Genomic DNA, 20,828 nt, shown 5'->3' on the forward strand with positions numbered 1-20,828 from the left:
GCTACTGTCACAAAGTAGATGTTACCATGATAAGATTGTCCAAATCCTGCTTGACCTCTCTGTATTCTTTGTAAGGAAGATCTTGGCACCGAGCATTCATTTCTAGGGCAACGACTGCAAAGTCTTAAAGATTTACACTGCAATGTTCTAAAACTTGTCATTCTTTATGTTTTTTACTTGATTCTTCCTTTCTGAACTCTCGCCTGTCAAAATTTGACACAAATAACCAAGAACCTTTTCATCTACCTTCACAATGACTTCCAACCGTCTTTGAGATTGTGTTGACATCATGCCTCATCCAAAATCTCTACTTTTCCTTTCTAACCACCCAAGGTGGACCATATCATCTTCAACAGTTTTATATTTCTTGGTTTTAATCATCTTACCAAACACAATTTGGGCAGCCACCTTTCGAATTGGATTAGTGGGTCCTTGGACATGTGACCCATTGATAGCAAAGGCTCTTCCAGATGTGGCAGCTCGCCTGGCTATCTCTGACTTAAACTCAGACCATAGACTTGCCTCTGGTATTTGGTTTGACCATGTGTTATTGACCCAAGGATGTTCTGCACCCCGTGCTTTTGCAGCCTTTGCTCTTATGGAACATTCAGTGGCTGCTTTTGTTGGACCAGCCAACCCTGCCTATTGTTCTGCTGCAAGTCTACTTACAAAAGGTTGGAATAAACCAATGCTCTCTTGGTCTTGCCTTGGAATTTTGAGTCCTCTTCCACATCCAGTTCACATTATTTATGCTGTATTAAGCTTCTTTCACTGGGCTGGTGTAGCTGTGGTCATGGCACCGCAAGAGCATTGGATTGGTGCTGGTAGAGAGCTAGCCGATGCTCTCCGTAACTGGGGCCTTCCAGTCGGACCAGTTGTTACCATGGAAGAGGGGATAGACGGAGCAAGAGAAGCATTAAAAAGGGTAAAACGACGGCGAAGAGTGAGAGGTTAGTTGTTTAATTATATATATCTTTAGTTATATTTTTCCCCTTGATTCTCTCCGTTTTCCACTACTTATGCTACCAAACACAATCCTAATCCCAAGTATTTGGTTTATGATGGTGTACTGTATATGCAAGTGGTGTGGTGGCACTAAAATAATAATAGGACAAGACAATAACGACAATTTATATAAAATAGTTAAATAATCTCTTTCATCTTCCATAGTGGTGGTCATGTGCATGCACTCCGTCTTGATTGGTGGAGAGGAGCAACGTCATCTTCTAGAAATAGCTCATGAACTTCGCATGACAGATGGCACAATGGTTTTTATTCCCTATGACACCCTTCTGTACAGTCTTCCATATGACCGCCCTTTCCCTGTCTTCACCAACAATACAAAACTACGACGTGCATATGATGCTGTCCTCACTGTAACCATCACCTCTCAGCATGGCAACTTTTATGACACTTTTCAAGATGCAAAAACCAATGATGAAGTTCCAAGAGATATTGATCCAATGGAGGTAATTCATATTTGCATCTAGGTCACTTAATGGAACTAAAGTTGGTTTAACTACACTATCTTAATTTATACTTTTGTTTTGTGCCTACCTTTAGGTGTCCCCACTCTTTGCAACTATCTACAACTCTGTTTATCTTATGGCCAGAGTCATTGAAAGGACTTATCGATCAGGACAGAAAATAACAGCTACATCCATTGCACGACATGTTGGGAATTTACAAGTGGAAGGTTTTGGCTACCCGCTAAACTTGGATGAAGATGGAGACCCCCAGACACCCTATGTCATTCTGGATACAGATGGGGAGAGCAGATTACTTACCCCTGCATACAGTATTAATACAGCCACAGGAAACCTACATTACCTGAGGAAGATCCATTTTCCGTTCAATTATCATCCTGGCACGGACTCTGACTGTTGGTTTGATCGGAGCTCAATCTGCATTGGAGGTTTGCCATTATGTCACTATTGATGGTTCAATTTACAAAAGGGTTCCTTTTTTTTTTTTAACTTGCTTTGTACATTCAAATGTCATTAATACATATCATCATTAAGGTCTAATAGGTTATTCCAGAGATTTAACGTATTGGCCCTGACCTACGGTGTACCATTTCTTGTACTGTGTCTTTTCATATGGCAGAAAGACATTTGGGCCTCCTCAGGCATGTGGTGTGCTTCAATATTCACTCCATACAGGGTTATCTATCCTTAACTACCAATAGGTTCTTCAGCTGGAACTTTTTCTCTACTGTTGTGTCAAAGCCTGAGACTACCTGATGTTCCGTTGTGATGTGATAGACCAGTCCAACCCTAAAATTTGAATTCTTTAATGACTTTTAGTGGTGGCCAGGGAACAACCAAAATTCTAATCAGGTTTTCACCTACTGGATTGACTATTGACTATGACTGCTAATTCTAGGTTAGTTCACATAAATAGTACATTAGTACATATCTGTCTTGCTTTTATTTACAGGTGTGGATCCTGCATTCGTTCTGCTGATTTTTATACTGCTTGCAAGCTTTGTGCTTACAGGAGTTTCCCTCACTTGCTACATAAGGTAAGGTCTTTTACTTGCCTCTAGATGGTTTGTCTATGGGAGGACTTGTGTATAGTGATGAGCGGCAGGGGTCATATTCGAATTCGCGATATTTCGCGAATATTTTGTAGAATATTCGTCGAATATTCGCAAATTAGAAAATTCACGATTTTTTTACTCGAAAAATCGGAAAGGTAATGATTGTGTAATATGTGAATTTTCGTAATTCAAATTTTCGGATTCGAATTTTTTTATTGCGAATTTTTCAACTTACAAGTATTAGACAAAGAAGATTATAGCACTATATTAGCTAAATTGCTCTATATTCGATTTTTTTCGAATATTCGCAATATTGCTATAACTTACTTTTTTTAAATATTCGTAATATTCTAAAACAAGAATATATAGCAATATAGCGAATATTCGAAAAAAACGAACATAGAGCAATTTAGCTAATATAGTGCTATAATCTTTTTTTTTATAGTTGTAATTTTTTTCCAATCTGAACTTCAGATGAGAAAAAAATTATAACTATTAGACAAAGAAGATTATAGCACTATATTAGCTAAATTGCTCTATATTCTTTTTTTTTCCGAATATTCGCTATATTGCTATAACTTCGTTTTTTCGAATATTCGTAATATTCTAAAACAAAAATATATAGCAAAATTTGCAAACACTACTACTCCTAAAGTCAAGTATATTGCAGCCTTCTTATTGGCCCACAAGCTAGAAGCAGTGAGGGATCATGTGTACTGATAAAAAAATAAAATAAAGAAAAAATAAAAAAAAATCTAAATTACGAATATATACAACTATATTCGAAATATTCGCGAATTTTCGAAGTACCTATATTCACGATAAAAATTCGAAATTCGAATATTAGTGATCAACACTACTTGTGTATACAGCATCAATAACCTATGTCGAAATGTTAATAAACATGTTAGGTCACAGTGGTATGTCATTGGTTTACATGGTACAGACCTAGGTGAGTGGAGGATGGTGGGATTTTTTGGGGATTAAAAGCTTCAAAGTCTCTTTACACCTGGTGATACCTTCTCCTCTTGTAATGACTGCCACATTTTCACCTGTTATGCAATTATATCTCAGGGTACTTTCACACTAGCGTTATTCTTTTCCGGCATTGAGTTCCGTCCTAGGGGCTCAATACCGGAAAAGAACTGATCAGTTTTATCCTAATGCATTCTGAATGGAGAGCGATCCGTACAGGATGCATCAGGATGTCTTCAGTTCAGTCTTTTTGACTTTTCAGGACGGAACCGGCATTGCATTCTGCGCATGCTCAGACCAAAATAAAATTGAAAAAAATAAATGCCGGATCCACTTTTCCAGATGATACCGGAGAGATGGATCCGGCATTTCAATGCATTTGTCAGACGGATCAGGATCCATCAGTTTGCGTCCATATTGCCGACTGACTGCCTGCCGGAATCCTCTGCCGCAAGTGAGAAAGTACCCTAACAAAACTGTTTTGGTGAAGCGGGTAGCAACTTCCCAAACATTATTGTTAGTGATGGACGAACATCGTCCGGGACGGTTCGTGAACGCGATCACGAGAACGCAATCAAAAGTTCGCGAACCGCAAGTTCTCGGCGGGCCCCATTTACTTTAATGGCAGGCGAACCTGAAAAGCCTTCAGCTCATATTTGCAGCCACCAAATACTTACTAGAAGTGCACAAATAGTCCCACAACATGGACAGTGACATACCAGAGGGGGATCAATGGCAAAAGTTCCCACAAAAAATATGTGTCTTAATCAGGGGCCATTTTTTTTGTGTCTTAAAGGGAAATTCTCTTAAATGTGCCCTGTTGCGCTACCTAAATGCACTATATAGAAAGTACATTATTGGTATATAACACCCCGCTTCAATCACTTTTTTGGGGGGGGGGACTGGTATATCACACCAGTAGAAATTATTTTTTCCAATAATGCTTGTCCCTCTATATACCTGCAGTATCGCAGCAGAACCACACACAACTGCCGCACAATACAAATGCACTATAATATACCGTCTAACATAGAAAGTATATTATAACATTGTACAAGGAAGGCAATCCATTAGAATATACATAAAGATAAAACGTAACCTTTAATAATGTTACTATTAAGGGCTCATTCAGACGGCCGTATGCAGATCTGTTTTTTTTGTGGATTAGATGCTGACCCATTCACTTCTATGGGGCCCTTTTCTATTCCACGGTTCCGCAAAACAAATGAAACATGTCCTATACTTGTCCGTGAAAATCAGGACATGGCCCCATTGAAGTCTAGGGGTCCGCAAAAATACTGAATGCTATCCGTTTTTTTTTATGGACATGCTGAACTGTCTGCAAAAAAAGGATCCGCATTTCTGCGGACAGCATATGGCCATCTGAATGAGGCCTAAGGGTCCATTCACACGTCCGTAAGTGTTCTGCGGATCCGCACATTGCCGGCACTATAATAGGAAATGCCTAATTTTGTCCGCAAATGCGGACAGCACATTCCGGCCCCATTGAAAATGAATAGGTCTGCACGCGTTCCGCAAAATTGCGGAACGGATGCGGACCCATTTTGCGGACGTGTGAATGGAAAAGATATCCCTCAAAATAAAAAAAAATTCAATTATTAAAGTTAAGCAAAAAACATAGATGTGGTCGGCAATTACAAGTGCTCGGTGGCACCAAATCAGAAACCATATGTCCTACCACAATCCGGGGGGTTCCAGTGCACATCGATGAATCCCGGAGGGAAAGCAAAAAACATCCATCCCTGGGCTACATGATGATGTGGTATTGAAAGACAGGGTGGGCAAAGAACTGTCCCTGATATTGCCCTACAGGGGGTGCTATTCTGGCCCTGATAGCCCAACCACAGAACACCCGCCCTGATAAGAGCGACCCCGTCCGGAACCTTACCCTATATAAAAATGGCCCTAGTAAGCCCCTAGCCCCTAGGCCCCTGACTTCCAGGTAATCACTATATAGATCTATATTATAAGTATATCGCACCCCTCTGTGTATCACACCTATCGATAGCACACCTATACTAGTGCTTAAAAGGACTTTTGTGGCCCTATTAGTTAGCGTTTGGTGTCCCTAACAGCCTGTCCCTGCTCCACACAGCAACCTCTCCCTACACTGGCAAAAGACTGAATGTAAAATGGCGGCCAGATCCGGTTTATTTATAAGGTAGGGGGTGTGTCCATGTGCGGAAAAATGTCTCAATTGGCTGTCCTGTACCACCTGATGGAAGTGTCATGGGTCAAAGTTCTTCACAATGTAAAAGAATATGGCGGGCGCAAATATCTCCATATGTTCGCATGTTTGGCGAATCACGAACACGCAAAGTTCGCCGCGAAACGAACCGCAAGGCCATCTCTAATTATTGTATCCTGGCTAATAAAGGAACCAATAATCATATTCCCTAAGACCCTTAGTATGGGGATAACTATGACTGAATGGCTACTCAAAGGGGGTTGTATCATAGCTACAACCCCAGTCTATATGGACTTAGTCAGGACCCTCTCCTGTGAGAGCTACTCCTACTTTAGATTCTTTCACTTCTCTCATGCAGTAATACATTTCCTAGAAATTTTGAAATGTATAAATGGAGGACATGCAAGACATGGTTGCGCCTGGTCTTCCAGTGCAGAAGCCACCATGTTTTGGGGGTTGTGTGGCTTGCTGCAAATTTGCACATAGAAAACAAGTGAATCACTATCTGATAGCCAGGGGCAGTTTACTTCTAAAAACTGGTTGTTGTGTAAAGACAATACTTTTGTGGGCGCATGCTTGGATGAAATGTTGGTGCATAGAGATAATGGTGCCCATTATCACAACTGGGACAACCTTTTCCATAGCATCACCTACTACCACAGGAGCAGTGATGGGGCCATCTTAGATGAACAATCTCAGTTTGTAGCGCTTACAATAACTAAATTTTTTTCTCCATACAGGAGAAGAATTCAGCAAGCCAAACTCATGAAAGGTCCTAACAAAATGATTCTTACCATGGATGACTTAGTTTTTATATACACTCAAAGCAAAAAGGTGAGAACTAGTTGGATGGTGGAAGAAGGGTAAGCAGAAGTCAGCGAAATCTTAATGTAGGCCTCTTGTTTCTTTGCAGAAATTGTGTGATGATAGCAGGTCCAGTATACTGGGAAAAAGTGTCAGTGAAATCAGGACTCCACGTCATTCCATATCTGGGAAAAGTATTGCAGCAGCTACTCCATACACAACAAGCGTGGCAGTCTATGAGGTGAACATTGTTCATCATGGTGGGGCCTTCATTAAGCAGGTTGTCTGAGGTGAAATGAAAATGGTAAAAGGAAGGGAAGTTGCTAAAGCAATCCTTCCAACTGCTGCAGCCATGATGACCAGGTGACCTCTGCAGCCATTCACTGCCTTCAGCGGAGACTTAGGGGCGTCTCCTTCTCATAGGCTGTGAGCTCTGCGCTGCGATTGGCCAGCGCTACAGCCTAGGAGAAGGAGACGCCCCTAAGTCTCCGCCTACTATAACCAAGTCCCGGAACATACCGGAGGACATAACGGGAGAACGGAGCGGCGCCCAGGGATAATAGTAAGTGCAGTGAGATCCCTGGGCGCCGCTGTATATGTCATGATACTTAGTTCACAATGTCAGGATCGGTGAAAGGTCCTCTTTAAGACCATCCTATATTTACTCAGTTTTTTGATCTCCCTCCAAATAAAAGAATCACTCATTTATTTGGATTAAAAGTGTTTGTAGAGCAGCACTCACGGACGGAAAAACGGCCACACCGGCAACGCAACAGCCAAACCCCAACCGCAGATCCTTAGCAGTCAACCATATAGCAAATGAAAAGAGGTAGCAGCAGCATCTCCGGTGGATCCTTTATTCGGACGGACTTTACAGAAAGTGTGCCATAAAATTAAGCAGCAACGTTTCGGCTGTATCCCAGCCTTTGTCAAGTCAGGCTTCACAAAGGCTGGGATACAGCCGAAACGTTGCTGCTGAACTTTATGGCACACTTTCTGTAAAGTCCGTCCGAATAAAGGATTCCACCGGAGATGCCTCTTTTCGATCATTTATTTGGATTTCCAGCTTCTTAACGTGCATCCCATTTTTTTTTATATTGATAAAATTCACCCCCCCCCCACCGAGAGGGAACTGTGAAAGGAATATCTATTTAGCCGCTCCCAAGCTCCAAGTAAATATAAGTATAAGTGGATATTTGATGTAAATTTTATGCAAAATGGAAATGAGATCCAAAGGTCACAATATTCCTTGTCATGTTTATACTGGTATCTCTTATGGAAATGTATTGATGACTCTTGTTTCTGGACATGTATTATGGTCAATAATCCAGTGACATGATTTATCTGTTACCATTCTCTAGGGGGATTGGGTATGGCTGAAAAGATTTCCTGGTGAGAAGCTGGGAGATATCAGACCAGCTACGAGGAACGCTTTCTGCACGGTAAATGAGTAATCTTCTGCACTTCTAAGGTCAATGATTTGAAAAGCATTTTCTTAAAACCACCATATTGTAACTATATAAAGCTTTATATTTTGATGCGTTTTTAACCCTGGAATGAGGACTTTTACTAAGAAAGATAAGTCCAAAGACTTAGTCTGCAGATCTTTTTGCTGTGTAATTAGAGTAGTCATTCCCGAAAGGTTGAGAGCATTAAATCCTGTGGTAGGCTTTTCTGCTAAGTAGGTCTTGTTTTCATCCAGTCTCTTTACACACATAGCAGAAACATGTTGAAGTATATCTAAGACAGATGGTACAATAGTTGGTTATTTTTGGAGAGCCAATGGGCTCAAGAATTTTTAAATATACTGTATCTGTGTCTCTATAATACATAGGTGGATCTCAGTAAATTAGAATATCTTCGAAAAGTTAATTTATTTCAGTAATTCAATAAAAAAAAGTAAGACTCATATTCTATAGATTCATTACACACAAAGTGATCTACAGGGTGGGCCATTTATATGGATACACCTTAATAAAATGGGAATGGTTGGTGATATTGACTTCCTGTTTGTGGCACATTAGTATATGTGAGGGGGGAAACTTTTCAAGATGGGTGGTGACCATGGCGGCCATTTTGAAGTCAGCCATTTTGAATCCAACTTTTGTTTTTTCAATAGGAAGAGGGTCATTTGACACATCAAACTTATTGGGAATTTCACAAGAAAAACAATGGTGTGCTTGGTTTTAATGTAACTTTATTCTTTCATGAGTTATTTACAAGTTTCTGACCACTTATAAAATGTGTTCAATGTGCTGCCCATTGTGTTGGATTGTCAATGCAACCCTCTTCTCCCACTTTTCACACACTGATAGAAACACTGCAGGAGAAATGCTAGCACAGGCTTCCAGTATCCGTAGTTTCAGGTGCTGCACATCTCGTATCTTCACAGCATAGACGATTGCCTTCAGATGATACGAGATGTGCAGCACCTGAAACTACGGATACTGGAAGCCTGTGCTAGCATTTCTCCTGCAGTGTTTCTATCAGTGTGTGAAGAGTGGGAGAAGAGGGTTGCATTGACAATCCAACACAATGGGCAGCACATTGAACACATTTTGTAAATGGTCAGAAACTTTTAAATAACTCATGAAAGAATAAAGTTACGTTAAAACCAAGCACACCATTGTTTTTCTTGTGAAATTCCCAATAAGTTTGATGTGTCACATGACCCTCTTCCTATTGAAAAAAAAAAAGTTGGATTCAAAATGGCTGACTTCAAAATGGCCGCCATGGTCACCACCCATCTTGAAAAGTTTCCCCCCTCACATATACTAATGTGCCACAAACAGGAAGTTAATATCACCAACCATTCCCATTTTATTAAGGTGTATCCATATAAATGGCCCACCCTGTACTTCAAATCAGGGGCATAACTACCATAGCAGCAAACCATGCGACTGCTATGGGGCCCTGGGCAAGAGGGGGCCCAGTCTTAGGTGCGAATATCTTCTCTTCTACTGGAGGTGAAAACTTAATCAGGGCTCTACTCTCTAAAGGAACAACTTTTAGCAAATGAGGCAGTGGAAAAATGGCCCAAGGGTCATTGAAAACGGTTTAGGCAGAAACCCTTCTGTCCTGTGGGGGGGGGGGGGGGCTGGTTTGATCCTTGCTTATGGGGCCCTTACTTCTCTATGTACTCCACTGCTTCAAATGTTTATTTATTTTAATGTTAATGATTATAGCTTACAGCTAATGAAAAACCAAAAGTCAGAAAATTTTAATATTGTAAAAAAAGTTCAATCTTGTAGACTCTTGGTGTCACCCTGTAATCAACACAAACACCTGCAAAAGTTTCCTAAGCCTTTAAATGATCCCTCAGTCTGGTTCAATAGGCTACACAATCATGGAAAAGACTGTTGACTTGACAGTTGTCCAGAAGACAGTTGTTGACACCCTCTACAAGTGTTGTATCCAAGCTTCTTGATGGAAAGTTGAGTGGAAAGGAAACATGTGGTAGAAAAAGGTGCACAAGCAAAAGAGATAATCACAGCTTTGAAATGATTGTCAAGAAAAGACCATTCAAGAATTTGGGGGAGAGTGACAAGGAGTGGATTGCTACTGGAGTCAGCCACACATAGACATATCCAGGACATGGGCTACAACTGTCATGACCCAGAGACATCAGAAGTGTCTTACCTGGGCTAAGTAAAAAAAAAAAAATGACTGGGCTGTTTTTTAGTGGTGCAAGGTCCTATTTTCAGATGAAAGTAAATTTTGCATTTCATTTGAAAAATCAATGTCCTACATTCTGGATGAAGAGTGAAGAGGCACAAAATCCAAGTTGCTGCAGGTCCAGTGTGAAGTTTCCACAGTCAGTGATGGTTTGGGGAGCTATTTCATCTTCTGGTGTTGGTCCACTGTGTAATATCAAGCCTAAAGCCAGTCCAGTCATCTACCAGGAAATTTTAGAGCCCTTCATGCCTTCTTTTGCTGACAAACTTGCTCACACTGCCAAAAGCACCAATACCTGGTTTAATAACCAGCAATGACTGGCTAGCAAACTTGCCTGACCTAATCCCCATAGAGAATCTATGGGGTATTGTCAAGAGGAAGAGACACCAGACCCAACAACAAGCAGACGAGCTGAAGGCCGCTATCAATGCAACCTGGGCTTCCATAACACCTCAGAGGTGCCACAGGCTGATCTCCTCCATGCCACCACGCATTGATGCATTAATTCATGCAAAAGGAGCCCCAACCAACTATTGAGTGCATACACTGGACATACTTTTCAGTAGGCCGACATTTCTGTATTAAAAATCATTTTTTCAATTGGTCTTATATAATATTCTAATTTTCTGAGATCCTGACTATTGGGTTTTCATTATCTGTAAGCCGTAATCATCAACATTACAAGAAATAAACACTTGAAATAGATCACTGTGTGTGTAATGAATCCATATGATATATACAGTCAGGTCCATAAATATTGGGACATCAACACAATTCTAACATTTTTGGCTCAATACACCACCACAATGTATTTGAAATGAAACGAACAAGATGTGCTTTAACTGCAGACTGTCAGCTTTAATTTAAGGGTATTTACATCCAAATCAGATGAACGGTGTAGGAATTACAACAGTTTGCATATGTGCCTCCCACTTGTTAAGGGACCAAAAGTAATGGGACAGAATAATAATCATACATCAAACTTTCACTTTTTAATACTTGGTTGCAAATCCTTTGCAGTCAATTACAGCCTGAGGTCTGGAACGCATAGTCATCACCAGACGCTGGGTTTCATCCCTGGTAATGCTCTGCCAGGTCTCTACTGCAACTGTCTTCAGTTCCTGCTTGTTCTTGGGGCATTTTCCCTTCAGTTTTGTCTTCAGCAAGTGAAATGCATGCTCAATCGGATTCAGATCAAGTGATCGACTTGGCCATTGCATAACATTCCACTTCTTTCCCTTAAAAAACTCTTTGGTTGCTTTTGCAGTATGCTTTGGGTCATTGTCCATCTGCACTGTGAAGCGCCGTCCAATGAGTTCTGAAGCATTTGGCTGAATATGAGCAGATAATATTGCCCGAAACACTTCAGAATTCATCCTGCTGCTTTTGTCAGCAGTCACATCATCAATAAATACAAGAGAACCAGTTCCATTGGCAGCCATACATGTCCACGCCATGACACTAACACCACCATGCTTCACTGATGAGTGGTGTGCTTAGGATCATGAGCAGTTCCTTTCCTTCTCAATACTCTACTCTTCCCATCACTCTAGTACAAGTTGATCTTGGTCTCATCTCTCCATATGATGTTGTTACAGAACTGTGAAGGCTTTTTTAGATGTCGTTTGTCAAACTCTAATTTGGCCTTCCTATTTGAGGCTCACCAATGGTTTACATCTTGTGGTGAACCCTCTGTATTCACTCTGGTGAAGTCTTCTCTTGATTGTTGACTTTGACACACATACACCTACCTCCTGGAGAGTGTTCTTGATCTGGCCAACTGTTGTGAAGGGTGTTTTCTTTACCAGGGAAATAATTCTTCTGTCATCCACCACAGTTGTTTTTGGTGGTCTTCCGAGTCTTTTGGTGTTGCTGAGCTCACCGGTGCGTTCCTTCTATTTAAGAATGTTCCAAAAAGTTGTTTTGGCCACGCCTAATGCTATCTCTCTGAGGGGTTTGTTTTGTTTTTTCAGCCTAATGATGGCTTGCTTCACTGATAGTGACAGCTCTTTGGATCTCATCTTGAGAGTTGACAGCAACATATTCCAAATGCAAATAGCACACTTGGAATGAACTCTGGACCTTTTATCTGCTCATTGTAATTTGGATAATGAGGGAATAACACACACCTGGCCATGGAACAGCTGAGAAGCCAATTGTCCCATTACTTTTAGTTCCTTAACAAGTGGGAGGCACTTATGCAAACTGTTGTAATTCCTACACCGTTCACCTGATTTGGATGTAAATACCCTCAAATTAAAGCTGACAGTCTGCAGTTAAAGCACATCTTGTTTGTTTCATTTCAAATCCATTGTGGTGGTGTATAGAGGGAAAAATGTTACAATTGTGTCGATGTCCCAATATTTATGGACCTGACTGTATGTTTCCCTTTTTGAATTGAATTACTGAACTAAATAAACTTTTCAATGGTATTCTAATTTATTGAGATGCACCTGTGGGACAATGAGTTAGAGACCCATTTGGCTAATTTCTCTTTGGGAATCTCCAAGCAAATGTAAAATTTGAATTACCTACACTATATCTAAATGTAACTTCCACATTTCTCACAATCAAATCCTGCTCATGTAACTTCAGGATTCCTAAACTGGTTTGCGTTTTATTTGTCATGGTTATTTAAAATCTCGCTCCAATTTCAACCTCCCACCCAATCTGACATCATAAATAAAGATATGCTATTGCATGATGAGCAGCATTGGAAGGACACTTCAAAGAGAACATGTCATTATGTTTCCCCGTAAGAAATACACATAGTGGGGTGTACAGGTCCTCTAAGCCAGTGTTTCTATATGCATCCAAATTAGAGTATTCTTTTCTGGCGAAAGAACAGAATACTGGAATTGCTGGATCTGGCATATGCCGGACACTGCTGAAGCCCCGAAGGATCATCTCTATGCTGATGACTGTACCTCATCCTGTGACATCAGCATTACTACAAAACACTAGTGATTGTCCAATGTCTCTGACATCATGTCCTCTCTCTATGCGAAACTGAATCTTTCCAAAACGAAACCTCTTTTGTTTTCCTCATTTTTTAACCTACCTAAACCTGATATTTCCCTTTCATGTTGTGGCATTACCATAATGCCTAGGCAGCTTACCTGCCATCTGAGTATTTAAGGCTGATCTTTCCTTCACCCTCTATATTCAATCTCTTGCCTGCTCATGTCACCTGCACCTCAAAAATATCTCTCCAATCTATACAGAATGCCAGGCTAATCTATCTGTCCAACCTCTACTCTGATGCCTCCACCCTGTGCCAGTCATTGCACTGGTTGCCCACACAGTATAGGATTCAATTTAAACTTCTCACTCTCACCTATAAAGTTCTCCACCTTGCTGCACCCTTCGTTATATCTTCTTCCTGATTTCTGTCTACCACCCTACCCGGCTTCTCTGCCCTGCCAATAGTTTATGACTAGCATCCTCCATAATCTAAACCCTTTGCTCCTGTCTCCAAGGCTTCTCTTCAGCAGCATCGGTTCTCTGGAATTTCCTACCCAATGCAATTGGGTTAATTCTGAAAATCCACAGTTTTAGGTACTCCCTAAAGGGTGGCCTATCAAATATCCTAATCTAACTCTTTTACATTTACCCCCCACCTCTTCAACCTCATACTTCAGAGCCTGATCCATCATCCAACAGTATCCACCACACCACATGCATTGTAGATATCAGCTGGTGACTGGCATATGTAGCTTTATATCTCCCCCCCCCCCCCATCTTGTATAACACAAGCACTTGTTACCTTCCGTGTCACCCCTATATCCTCATAGATTGTAAGCTCTTGTGACCACAGCCCTAATTCCTCTTGTTTTAATTGTTGAATTGTTTGTTGCACTGATTTTGTTCTGTACGTGAACTCTCTGATTGTAAAGCACTGCAGAATATGTTGGCACTATATCAATAATTACTATCCCATTCACTATAATGGGGTCTGGAGGGTTTCTGGCATAAATACTAGTATTCTGTCGGATAAGCAGTGATTTTTCCCTTTTGCTGGAATCTCCAATGGAGCCTCCTGTTGGGACCTCCTCTGCAGAACCTAGCTACTCAAATTACATAACTGAGGACAGTGCATGAACCCATATAGACACAATGTAAGTGTACACCATTTGAGACTAGTGTGGAAAGTTTTCATTATCCTCTACGACAATCTTTAGTAGCCAGTTGGAAGATACTTGTGATCTATGGGGGTCATTTACTAACCAGAAATAAGTATATACAGTACAGACCAAAAGTTTGGACACACCTTCTCATTCAAAGAGTTTTCTTTATTTTCATGACTATGAAAATTGTAGATTCACACTGAAAGCATCAAAACTATGAATTAACACATGTGGAATTATATACATAACAAACAAGTGTGAAACAACTGAAAATATGTCATATTCTAGGTTCTTCAAAGTAGCCACCTTTTGCTTTGATTACTGCTTTGCACACTCTTGGCATTCTCTTGATGAGCTTCAAGAGGTAGTCCCCTGAAATGGTTTTCACTTCACAGGTGTGCCCTGTCAGGTTTAATAAGTGGGATTTCTTGCCTTATAAATGGGGTTGGGACCATCAGTTGCGTTGAGGAGAAGTCAGGTGGATACACAGCTGATAGTCCTACTGAATAGACTGTTAGAATTTGTATTATGGCAAGAAAAAAGCAGCTAAGTAAAGAAAAAAAGAAGAACTCCTTCAAGACTGTTGGAAGACCATTTCAGGGGACCACCTCTTGAAGCTCATCAAGAGAATGCCAAGAGTGTGCAAAGGAGTAATCAAAGCAAAAGGTGGCTACTTTGAAGAACCTAGAATATGACATATTTTCAGTTGTTTCACACTTGTTTGTTATGTATATAATTCCACATGTGTTAATTCATAGTTTTGATGCCTTCATAGTCATGAAAATAAAGAAAACTTTTTGAATGAGAAGGTGTGTCCAAACTTTTGGTCTGTACTGTATATATATATGGCGTATTCCTGGTGCAGATTGCGGCACAAAGGTTATTTGTGCCGCAATCTGTGACTTTTCCCCGCTCATGCCAGGTCTAAGAAAGACGGCGTGGTCAGGGAAGGGGACAGGTCAGCAGGCCCGTCTCAATTATCATTTTCAAATTGTAACAGAAAAAAACTATTATAACAGAATATTTTTCCCCATTATCCTTTTTTTCAGCTTCGTGAATTACGACATGAAAATGTGAATCTCTATTTGGGTATGTTTAATGACATGGGAGTCTTGGGAGTAGTAACGGAACATTGCTCTCGTGGAAGCCTGGAGGATCTCATCCAGAATCAAGATATGAAGCTTGATTGGATGTTTAAATCTTCACTTCTTCTTGATCTTATCAAGGTAGGCACATAACAAGGCAAAAGAGTATGAGTGGTGGAGCGTGAGTCTCTCAGACCTCTATACGAAAAATGTACCTGGCCTCATCACCCAACAGGCTACTATATTCATGTTGTATAGAATCTATGTGATTATTTCACTGTACAAGTAGAGATGAACAAAGTTTTGAAAAATTTGATTCAGCAACTTTGGCGAAGTTAGACAAGAAATTTGATTTGTTACAAATTAATTTGTTGGGAATTGCTATAAATCAGGCATAGCCATGCCACTCCACCTTAGGGAGCCATGCTCCAGGCGGGTTGCGACCATTCTGTGGTGAAGAACAACATGGCTAATTAGCCCGCAGCTGCCTTTCATTCAATAATGAAGACCCCAATGTATAGTCCTTCTTCATTGTCAATGGCCGCGTGGCACCTTCAAACAGGGGCTGTTGATGGTATGGGGTTTGGCTGGTTGGGTGGGGGCACAATATGCAATATGCTCCTGCAGGTTATTTGACAGTAAACACAGAATATTAATCACCTCTGACATACCCACTACTCCAACCCCAGCGCTCTCCTGCCATACAGGTGGGAGCCCTTCTTCTGCCATCTGCTTTTCCACATCCTCTAATATCGATGGGAATATGTCATCAGGAACATCCAGCTCCTCCTTTCTCTGCATCTTGATGACCTTTCTAGGACATGGAGACTTTGAAGGATCATTTGGAAAAAGTAAAACCAGCAAAAGATGAGGATAGTCATCATTAAGACCTGGCCCCCGTAAGGGGTGCAGACTGGATGGTATTGGTTGGCAAGCTGGCAGTGGAATAATAACGGCTTCCATCTTATTGGTATTAAATTACATATCTTAGTTTTCGGCTGATGTAGGAATAAGTAAATATTGGAATAAATAAATAAAACTGATGCAGAATAAGTCTCCCTGCAGTCTCCCTGCACTGTCCCTCTCCAATATTCTTCTATTAATCATTTTTAGCAACACTGTCCCTAGCGCATGAGCGCTTGCCACGTCTCTCCTTATGCTCAGCTCACAGGACAATTTGTTTATTTATTTAAATATTTTATTTAATTATTTATTTATTTATTTAATCAGCGGGTTGTCATAAGTATTTTATTTATTCGAATATATAGTTTAATTTTGAGACTATTTATTTATTGTCATATTACTTTTATATCCAATCTTAATGATTCTAAAGTTAGGCTATTGATGGGCATGCTAAGTTCCAGCTATTTAAAGTCACATTGATATGTAGGGGTTAGGAGAGTACATCCATGTTCCAGCAGAAAAAAAAAAACTAAAATCACAATTTTATTAATATACGTTAAAAAGATCCAGAACGGACCTCCAATACCAAAACAAAAAATTACAAAAAAGTGGTTTACTGATAGACTGCATCCAGATAAATAATGATGCTACTGGGGAAAGGGGAGTAGATTATCCCTATATTTACCCCTATCCTAAAACCTCAGCCCAGGGAGGACCCCTGATGGTGGAGACCCCCTGTCCACGTTCCTAGGCTATTATTCACCCTACGTTATCCCTACGGGTTAATATACCAATATAGTCTGGATACCCCCGGGTATGAGGCAAGGATAATGAAGTACCAAAAGTACAAAAAATACTGGATGCTAAAGACAAAGTGCATATATATATAGTCAGGGTTGACCATATAATCAACAGCTGAAATAAACCTCGACGCGTTTCCCCCTAGTCAATGCTATGGGATCATCAGGAGGTAAAGATATCAATGATAGCGGTCTATCTAGCACTAATGTAACACAATATATACTGGGTCAAAACCAGGTTACATATCAAGATAATCGCTTTACATATAATTTATGTGATTTAAGTGGGGAGCGTTCTGAGACCGATCCACTTAAGGTGTAGCACCATTCCAAATCAGCCACAACCACAGATATCATATGTGGCTATAATGTCGGTGCTGCGGTCACGAATCCTGATTCTGAAGGCCAGAGAAAAGTGTGTTCCACATCCTGTTGGGCAAAAGTGATCATATACCAGTATCAAGACGATGTTCAACAATAATATACATCGAAATAGCTGTGATATAGTGCACACTCACAGTTTGGAGGTATAATACACCCCAATCAGACAGCGTTCCTGTCGTCCCACTGTGGAAAGCCTTGATAAGACCCACACTATGATCGAAAAGACAGGGTCACCAGTTGTAGATCAGCAAGTGAGTGTTGATCCATTCAATGCATATAGTCCATTCAACTTACATATTACAGGCCTCCTTTCAGTTGGCGCTCCCCCTGGTAAGCGATATACTGATGTACTGCAAGCATATTTAAAGCGCTACCAATTAGCGCCACAGAGACCATTGGTGGACAGTAGGCCTTCCGGCAATGACGTCTCTTCCTGGTCGTGGAACGCAAGAGCGTTCCAAGGAGTGATTTCCGGTCCCCGTAAGACAAGTTCCGGGCTTTGGAACGCATTGCGTTCCAAATCGTATATCCGGTGCTCAGATAGCCCCGTCCACATGTCCCGGTCACATGGCCCTATTCAGTTTCCTGTTGGTGAGCTGCAAGTTAAGCTCCTAGCGTCTGCATCTTGCGTTCCACATGCATCTAATCACTTATTAAAGATGCAGGTAGTGCCAGTTCATAAATACATCATATCGTGGGGATTAATATAGTCAATAGTCAGACCCCACTTGTTCAAGAGCAGATCAACTAGGTATTTATAGGGTCATGTGATCCCCAGATGTTGTCCAAGATTACAAAGTAGCGTAAATAGAGTTATGCCACAATTATGTAATTCTTCTTAAAGACGATCCACAGTCAGTGCCCGTCTGTGGACAATGACATGATATAAGTCACTGATGTCCATTCCAATATATCAGATTTTGATGCTTTACGCATCAGGCCTAATTTTGGAAACACTACAAGGTTCACTGTAAAGCTTAGCCGTCAATCTACAGATAGGGACATCACAGGAACAGCCACGCTTATAAGAAACAGGAGAAGGTTATTCTTTCATTTATGCCCAATGGGGCCTGGAATCTAAAACGATGAATCCATGTGCATTCTTTCTGTAATATTTTCCTGTCCCAGTCCCCGCCCCTAGGTGACAGTTGGACCAGTTCCAGGACGGAAAATTTCAAGCATCCACGGTTCCCCCCGTGAGTTTCATTGACATGTGAGGCTACTGGAGTGATGTTCTTTTTAATTACATTATTCACATGTTCGCATATTCTCCTCCGTACCTCTCTGATTGTCTTGCCTATGTAGTCCTTTGGACAAGGACACTGGCAGATATATATTGCCCCCTTGCTACGACAATTACAGAAATCCCTGATTGTAAAGACTTGTCCAGTGACTGCACATGTTATTGTCTTGGAGGTGGAGATGTACTTACATGCTTTGCATGATCCACACCTAAACATCCCCGCAGATTTGCGGTCAAGCCACGTACCTTCCCTAATGGGGGAGTATAGTGGCTGTGGACAAGGCGGTCTTTGAGACTCTTACCACGTCTAAAACCAACACTCGGTTTCTCTGTCAAGATGTCACATAGATCTGGGTCCATCCAAAGTATGGGCCAATATCTATTAAGTGTCATCATGACCTGTTCGTTAGCCGAGTCAAAGGTGGATATGATTCAGGGGGATTTATTCTTATCATGATCTCTATGCTTAGGGACTAAGAGGCTGGTTCGATCTCTGAGGATATCCCCTCTCTCTAAACCTCATTTGCAGCTTCCTCGCTTCATTGTAGAAAGTTTGATCGTCCGGGCAATTCCGTCATACACGGAGATATTGTCCCCTCGGTATCCCCCGTTTGAGGGGTATGGGGTGATGACTCTCCCCAGTGTAGAAGGGAATTTGTGGCGGTCGCCTTCCTATGGATGTCGGCAGTTAGTTTGTCACCGACCATCGTAACACGGACATCCAGAAAGGCGATCGTCTTGGGATCAATCTCGAACGTAAATTTGAGGCCAATTTGGTTATCATTGAGCTCAGCTACAAAGTTACTGAATTCATCTGACCCACCTTTCCAGACCAGAAAAATATTGTCGATATAACATGTCCAGACAATAATTTTGTCTGTCCACCACATGGTCTGGTCTGGAAAGATGCAGGTGTCCTCCCACCAGCCCAGGAAGAGGTTGGCATAGGTAGGGGCACAGGGACTCCCCATCGCCGTCCCCCTGAGCTGGTGGAAGAAACGTCCATTAAATAAAAAAAAGTTGTGGGTCAGTATGAATTCAAGAAGCCTCAGGATAAAGCCGTGCGATCCGACGGCTCCTGAGGGCAACATTCTCAAAAGTGTCACTGGGCATGCGCCGAGCCCAGTGATGTCTTCTTATCGCTGTTGCCCTCAGGAGTGGTCGGATCGCACAGGCGCAGGCAGTAGGCGGTACTGCGCCTGCGCAAGATTTCAGCCGGACTAACTGAAGATTCCAGGTGCGTGGCTTGAATGAATTAGCTGACGTAGCAGATGGGGCGGCGCTGTTAAACTAGGCTGTGGGACGATACTACATAACGATGAGGCGTGCTTGGGCTCTAAATAAAGGCGGTCTAGGCAATGCAGGGGGGCGTTACTATACGTAAGCGTCATGTGGACATAGTATCTGTTTTATATATAGATTTGAAATAAATACTTGGACTATATAAAGGATTATGCCACACCATCTTTCCATTTTGCTATAAGTGAGGTAGTCACGCATGCACGTGACCGTCTATATTGAAGTCTATGAGAGTTATGGAGACAGTAACTGAAAAAAACTCATATTTCTGAGAGGTAGTGTTACCAGAGGTGAGCATTATACATTATAGTGACTGTTGGAGGCTTACCAAGAAAATACTGGTTCTCGAACTTTGGAAAGGTCAATACCTTTATAAGGCTCCCAGGCATGTTATAGCAAAGTTCCTATTAAGCCCTGCTTCTGGTAGGACTCAATAGGAGCACTGCAGTCTTACAATGGACTGCAGTGGTAGACCATTGCAGGCTATGCGTTCTCAAGATCGCATGTTCAAGTCCCCAAGGGGAAGTAAAAAAAAAACTTTAAAAAACAAACAAAAAATAAACAAAAATAATTGTATACCACACTCAGGTCACTGCTACAGCCATTTATTTCAATAATATATTACACAAGTGGGCATGTCATCTCTGCAGCTAAGGAAACAAGACCAGTGAAGAGCACCTTGGTCAGTTTGTTTACTATAAAAAGAGACAGAAAGGGAGAAAGACCAAGTCCTCCCTATGATCCAGCCCTGCTCATGTGTTTATACGTTTCTCTCGTATTTC

The 20,828-nt window shown here is 41.3% G+C and overlaps 1 protein-coding gene across 1 annotated transcript in view; it reads left to right on the forward strand.

Moving 5' to 3' along the window:
- The first annotated feature begins 289 nt into the window (after positions 1-289).
- Positions 290-20,828, forward strand: part of GUCY2D (guanylate cyclase 2D, retinal) — a 31,401-nt gene continuing 10,862 nt past the window's right edge. The window contains exons 1-8 of the mRNA XM_040415855.1: positions 290-950; positions 1,171-1,469; positions 1,564-1,915; positions 2,440-2,524; positions 6,467-6,560; positions 6,640-6,771; positions 7,892-7,972; positions 15,382-15,558. Coding sequence (XP_040271789.1) covers positions 290-950; positions 1,171-1,469; positions 1,564-1,915; positions 2,440-2,524; positions 6,467-6,560; positions 6,640-6,771; positions 7,892-7,972; positions 15,382-15,558 — 1,881 coding nt within the window. The remainder of the gene's footprint in view (positions 951-1,170; positions 1,470-1,563; positions 1,916-2,439; positions 2,525-6,466; positions 6,561-6,639; positions 6,772-7,891; positions 7,973-15,381; positions 15,559-20,828) is intronic.

Source organism: Bufo bufo, chromosome 1, assembly GCF_905171765.1.
Source record: "Bufo bufo chromosome 1, aBufBuf1.1, whole genome shotgun sequence".
NCBI classification, from domain to species: Eukaryota; Metazoa; Chordata; class Amphibia; order Anura; family Bufonidae; genus Bufo; species Bufo bufo.